General features: G+C 35.8%; 1 protein-coding gene across 1 annotated transcript in view; it reads right to left on the reverse strand.

Annotated features, from left to right (window-relative positions):
• Positions 1-1,609: 1,609 nt before the first annotated feature.
• The window catches only part of LOC104471739 (alpha-1,3-mannosyl-glycoprotein 4-beta-N-acetylglucosaminyltransferase B-like), a gene marked incomplete at its 5' end in the record, with an annotated part of 22,617 nt that continues 17,268 nt past the window's right edge, over positions 1,610-6,958 (reverse strand). The window contains 6 exons of the mRNA XM_010087193.1: positions 1,610-1,636; positions 2,169-2,281; positions 3,467-3,545; positions 3,675-3,753; positions 4,233-4,426; positions 5,308-5,415. Of these exons, the coding sequence (XP_010085495.1) occupies positions 1,610-1,636; positions 2,169-2,281; positions 3,467-3,545; positions 3,675-3,753; positions 4,233-4,426; positions 5,308-5,415 (600 nt within the window). The remainder of the gene's footprint in view (positions 1,637-2,168; positions 2,282-3,466; positions 3,546-3,674; positions 3,754-4,232; positions 4,427-5,307; positions 5,416-6,958) is intronic.

The following is a 6,958-nucleotide window of genomic DNA, read 5'->3' on the forward strand; positions in this document are numbered from 1 at the left end:
GAGACTGCTTTCAGAAAGTACACGCCTGTGCAGCCGAGGCAACGTGTCATTGCAGCATCCGCCATCCCCTCACACACGAGCCAAGGAATTCTTATTAAGGCACGTACGTTTTCACGATTAAATGCCAGTCAGACTCCCATATCAGCTGAGAAAAAGATGATCTGAAAGGGGATCCTGAGCAGGGTCAGAGGGAGGCAGCTCTGCCTTGTGCACACCAGGTAGTTCGATCCAGAGGCACTTTATTTCCCTTCTTTCCCTCATTGCAATTTTAGCCACTGCTTTTTAACAATCCATTGGTCTCAGTTTCACTCAACCCTTCCCTCTTACTGCAAGTGCTGATGGATAAAGGTGGCCCTGTGTGTCTCTAAGACTCTGGTTTACTGCTTTAATTCTTCACCTGCAGTAAACTCTTAACCTAATGAAGGCTGCAATATTTGGTTCAAGAAACACATACATACAGGTGCAGATATATCTATCTCATACCACAGTATATAAAGAATACCATAAATTATCAAAATATGATTAGAGGTGGTCTTTAAAAAAATTACCCTTCCAAACTGTTTTAGTGTAAGAAAATAAATTTAATCATACTCTAAATAAAAATATTCTTGTATTAAGAATAAAATTATACATTAATTTAACCAATTTAATAAAAATCCATGCAAAAAATGTACAGTGCAGCTTATTTCTCACTGTCTGCTGTTAGGATGCAGAGAGAAGGAAGGCGCAGTCATGCTTCAAGAGACAGAGGAATTCTGCACATAAACAGGTAGATGTCCAAGGTGGATTGTCATTTCCCAAAACCATTTCAAATGAGACTGCTGTGGCTTACCTTTTATTTTCAAATTTATATTGAGTTTTGCCTTGTGACCAGAATTAAAGTGTCATTACATACTGATTATCAAATTACAGGATCCAAAATTTTATTTAAATAGATTTTCTCTCTACAAAAATATAGTTATGCACAATACCCTTATTATTTTCTGTAGTTATTTCAATGCAAAATTCACTGAAAAGTTTTACAATCCTCTGAACAATACCTGTTTAAGTTTCAAGTTATTAAAATAGTAACTTGTAGGCACTTCCCATTTAAAAAAAATATTAAACATAACTTATGCTACTTTAAGGCTGAAACACACTTGCCAGGAATATTGACAACTTTTCCAGCAGTTCTACTTTCCCTTCAAAATTGACCAGTGTTCTTAGTGGAGTTGTAAACTGTGTCCTTCATATTTTTCAAAAATGTCCGTATTTTTAGTTCTGGTGAAACTTCTATGCTTTAGTCCCTGAGACAGCTTGTAAGGCCTTATCAATTTTTGTAATAAATGTATATTGAATGTTGCCAAACTGAGGTAAGATTCTTACATATGACACCTTAATCAAGAACATTTTACAGAAATAACTAACATAAATGGCTTTTTGTAGCTTTTAGTATTCTTTATACACAGATGTAATAGTTACCTCAACTCTTTCCTAATACACTGAATTAAGAATTAAATGGGTTTGGATTTGTTCTTTTTACCCAGCCAGTTTTCTGTTGCTGTTAGCTTGGTTTTAAAACAATCTGTAACAAGCGACACCATCAAAAATGTTTGGTTTTTTTTTTTTTTCAGCTTTCAGATGTCTGGATAAGTACCTGAAAAAAACAAAATAGATTATTTTTTAAAATCTGCAGAAGCATTGCTGAAGACATTAGCTTTTCCCTCTTTCCAGCTATAGCTATAAGTTTAAAGCTGTAGGAATTCTCTTCAGTGACTTCTGCTGAATATTTTCTACTTAGGGGTTTCACATACATTCAGACACTTGGGAGAAACTTGAAAAACAAACAAACAAACAAAAATATCACATGTTCATGTGAACTAATATCCAAGATGGTGACTGAAAAAAGTACCAGAAAAGGCTCTGTTGTCTCCTTTGGCTGGTTTGTTTAGCATGACCCAAATTCTAGTGGCTATACTCACAGCACTGCAAGCATTTCCAGCACTTTTTCTATGAAATAAATTTAACTCCTCCTCTGAATAATTAATATAATTCTCCACTTGTGTCAGCTTTTCCACACAAAATCCCATTCAAAATTACATAAAAATTATTATCAATACTATATGGTAGGAAGAACTGAAACTCATTTAATAAAGCTTTAATTAAAATGTTTTTATTAACATGCTTACCTCACTAAGTATTGCCCATACAGAAGAATTGGAATTGACTGATAAACGAATAGCCTGTATTTTTCCTATTGATGGATTGATACTGCCTTCTGCAATTCCATTTTCAAAAGCCCCTAAATGAAAAATAAAACAAGTCCCATACACATATTAGAATGAAATTAAATTCCAAGTGAACTTATGCAAAAGTTCTAAATTATAATTTATAAATTAACTCAAGGGATACAACATTAGCTAAAAAAAAAAATCTTTCGGAAAAGAAAGCAACGAAAAGCTGTAAAAGAATACAAGAAAATAAAAGAACCTGTAGCTACAAATGTTAAAAAATAAATGTAAATACGTTAGTAGTGACTATACATATGGCCCACATGATCATGTTAAAGAAACTAAAAGAGCTTTTCTGAGAAGTATGACTATTTTTATAAAGAAATATTAGGAACTATGGCCCAATTCTGGTATATTTCTTCACCAGTTCAATGCTTTTTAACTGATCTTCTTAAACTAGCATAAAATCACTGCAGGTAAATGAAAAATGCTCATCCCATGTATGATACTAATCTCCTGTCAACTTGCATGTTGGTTTGGATCTCTAGTTAGAGCAAAACAGCCACAAGGAGGTGGGAGAGTGTTGCAAATAAAGCAAACAAGAAGTGTTGGTGAGGTGAAAGTGGTTCCTTGGGAGAAAAGAGCAATTATGTGGTAGAAGAAACAGAAGAAAGTGGCAAGCAAAGCACATCTCCCAGTAGTCCATTTTTGTTCACATAGTAACATTTTAGTGTAGGTAATAGTAGATACCAGGCCTTGGCAAGCACGTGGAGAATCTCAAGTTCATTTAAGAGAAGTCACACACTGCCCTGAGGAAGGAAGAAGGGGAAGTAGGGGTGGTGGCAAAAAGGGGGAAGGTGCATTGGGTTAAGCTGCATCTTCATTTCAAGGTTGGAGCGTAAGTTAATGCTGTCATGATCACAAGAAATCCTTGTCTTCAGCTAAGGCTGCAAAATCCAAACCAGAATCAATTATCCTATTAAAACCTTGCAGAGACTGCAATTAGTTTTTCTTCTAATTAAACGCCGCAGCTTTTGCCACTGCTGGTAGGGTTCTTCATTATTTAAAACAAAAGAGGATAGTCATTGGTCAAACATCATATACTATAACACACAGTAGTGCAAAGGGTTTATTTTCCTTACTACTTCACCTTGGAATGTTTTATTTATTCCAGAGTTAATAAAATTCTCAAATGCCTTAAAGTTTTACAAGCAAGAACAATATTGTCACTTCAAAACCAGAAATTAACAATTTACCTATTTTTAAATATCCATCTTTGGTTGCCGGGTAGTTAAATTTACTTCCAGTGTTAACCAGTTCTTTTCTTAGAACTTCCTGTTAAAAAAAAAAAAAACAAACACCAAAACCCTCCAGAAATATTTTCTAGGGCATGACATTTTATGCTGAACATCGTTCTTATAATGAAATATCACTGTGTATTACACTTGGAAATGAGAGACTTACATCAGCTGGCAACACTTCCACGGTAGTGTTAAACAGTTTATCGCCAGGGTGCTCCGTGTTTCCACTTCTGAAGAAGTACCTGATGATAAGGATATGTTATTTCCGGGTATTTTATACTTCAGAAAAGTTCTAGGGAAGTAATTCTTTCCCGTTTTGAAGGAAAGTTTCAAATACCTTTTCTTTAATTAGTTGTGGACTATAGAGAACAGAAACAGGCATTGAAACTTTCCAATGTGTGACCAAACCATACTAGAGCCTTTTTATTTTAAACAGAACGAGCATTAAAACTGTCTTTCTCTGGAACCACAAATGCAAGTGTTCCCTCTTTTCAGTGCTCAAGTTCCAAATACATTAACTTTCCGGGTTTAAAAGGCTAAGGAAGATGTACCCTGTGATCTGTTCCTGCCATCCTAAGGCTGAAGTGAGACCACAGATTTCTCGTCAGTAACCAGGCAATGGTTTATGTGAACAGCTGAGCACTGGTGATTTTGAACAGACTCAATCATTTCCAAACTGGATATATGTAGGCTTCCAGATTCCATACAACGTAATACTTACTTTGTTACTTCTAGTGGCTTTAAAAAGTTGAAGCCGATATAGTCCCCCGCCACTGGAGCTGAAGCCCAAAAACAGTCTTTTCCTGTATAAACTTTTTCCAAGGTATATTGCTGGTATATTTTTAGGCTTGTATCCACTTTTGCAGGTGGATTATTATGTGCTTTATATAGCCCATTTTTGCCAAAATCTTTATCCTGTTGGATATAAAGAATTGTAATTTCACTCATACAATGAAAAACAAGTGCTCCAATATCTTGAATTACTACAGGAAACTATTCTAGAAAATAATTACCTCAGTGTCAAAAAAATATACAATCTATTTCTAACAGAAACGGAATATTCATTTCAGTGTAATCACTGAGACTCAACGTTAGAGTTTGTAGACAGAGCTGCACTGATTATTTCTTAATTGCCTAGATTTAAAAATAAACTTCTCCACAGTAGGCTATTTCATAGCTGTTTACTATGCCAGAACATCTGATATTGGTCCCTGCTAAAGGCTGGATCAGGCTAGCGGTTCATGCAATGCAGCAATTCAAGTGATCTGTGACTCGTCTAAATGGTGCCATCAGGACATCCCTGAAGTCTGGTGCTTCACTGCTCTTGTCCTTATCAGATACGTGGTGGATCCGCTGTTTGCCCTTCAAACTCTCCCTAAAAATCTACTGCCATCACGACAGTGATGCCAGTGTCCTACCAGTATACCTTCTTTTTAATAGTCCCTCGAATTGTGACTGTGGACTATTCAGCCAAAACAAACGCAGCTGTTTGTGTTTGTACGGTGTGGAGCACATGCAACCTCATGCTGTGAAGAGGGTTCCTCCATGCCATGAAGTGCTACAATGACTGGTACAAGGGTTCGGATTAGAGACTCAAAGATGTTTGTGCAGAAGCAGTGTGCCCCATCTGCAGTTTAGATGCCAGACCAATACCCTCTCCCAAATCTGTAACCCAGCATTCTCAGATATGGAAATGCTATCTAATGCCAAAGATGCAATGCTTGAAACTGATTTGAGAAACAAGTCAGAACATAAACATGTAATTTAGAAATATGGCATTAATTTCTTATCCTTACTTTCAAATTCTGTATCTTTCCAGCCAATGATGAATAAATTCCCACATGCTGAAAGAGAGATGGTTTAGCACGGATACGTAACTTTGCCTTTTCCTTGTTACAGTGTATCTGTAAAGAAAGTAAAAGGGAGTGAAGTTTTATTTAAATGAATGAGAGACAAACTAAGTTCCATAAGGCAATTTAATTATGTAGCTGAGAGTATGGGTCCAGGTTTTTGATCCATATTTAAATGAGTAATCCTTACATTAACAGTCACCATATTTCAAATACACTGATTCCAGTGCAACTCCACTTGTGCTATATAGATTTTAAGGTTCAACCACCAGTAATTCAGGTATTTCTTCACTGTATACCATCAACCACACCTCAGAGTAACAAAAATGGACCTCAGATCTGAAGCTGATTGATTTTTTTAACTGTTTCTGGCAGATTTCATTTCAACTCTTGGCCTTGCCATATCATTCTAATTACACTACTTTGACCAAAACTGATCTTCTTGATATCTATTCTGGTTACATTTCAATCTTTACCATTTTAGCTCTTTCTGCTATGTTTGAGAAGCCTATTACATACTGGACTATATTATATGTTACATATCTTTTATCTTGTACTTATATAAAGCCCTTAGATACTGTATTTCAATCCTGATTTTCCAGTTTAGTACACTTTTTGATGTGGCATATACCAGTGTACTAAATAACTGTAATTGGTACTAATTTCTGAGTTTCTTGATTTTTGAATGATAGTAAATTACTTCTTTAAATGTAATTTTTGCTCTGTATCTGTAGAGTATCATAGTTTGATACAATGAAGCAAAAGTACTACAATAATTACTGAGACATAATGAAGCATAATGGCAAAGAACAGAGCAAAGAGCTAAAATGAAGCTGCCTGTGTTCTACTCTCAGTTCAGCCACAGAATTATTTTGTGAGTTTGGAAGATCATTTAACTTCTCTGTATCCCAGGTCTCACATCTTTAGATTTGAGAGGATAATGTGTTTACCTCTTCAATCAAGTGCTTTTAGTTCTATAATATAAAAATGTTACATCAACTATGTCAATGCCTCCTAAAGCTAGAAGTGATGAAGTCTTTACTCAGCTAGCTTAAACACCAAAACTTATGGGAGATTTATGGTTTCCACAGAAGTACTAATTAGAACTTCAAAAGCACCTGGGAGGCTATAAAAAGAACCCACTATTTTTATGTTTGTCCACAGGAGATGTTCAGCAAAACAATGTAAAAACACAATACATGCAAACTGATATATTGGCAGCTGTTTCTTTGAAAAGCGCACTATACTTTTGCTAGAAAAAATATCATTAATAGAAAATGAATCAGTGATCTTTCTGCTGACAGGGTTTGAAGTTCATCCCCTGTAATAATGTAGTCTCTAGCATGTCTCCTTTTACACTATGGCAGCACTACCAAAAAGAGCTACTTATGGTAGGAGCTGAGAATAATCAGTAGCACAGGACTGGTGTGGTCATTTCTCCAGAAACTGAGATGAGGCTCCTTGTTAAGTCAAGGCTCCCATCTTTGCAGCTTGCTAGTCCCCACTACACTTGGTAGATACATGCCACTGCATACGATCACAGAACTAGAGAATGGTTTGGGTTGGAAGGGACCTTAAAGATCATTGAGTTCCAACC

Source organism: Pterocles gutturalis, unplaced genomic scaffold, assembly GCF_000699245.1.
Source record: "Pterocles gutturalis isolate BGI_N339 unplaced genomic scaffold, ASM69924v1 scaffold50121, whole genome shotgun sequence".
NCBI lineage: Eukaryota > Metazoa > Chordata > Aves > Pterocliformes > Pteroclidae > Pterocles > Pterocles gutturalis.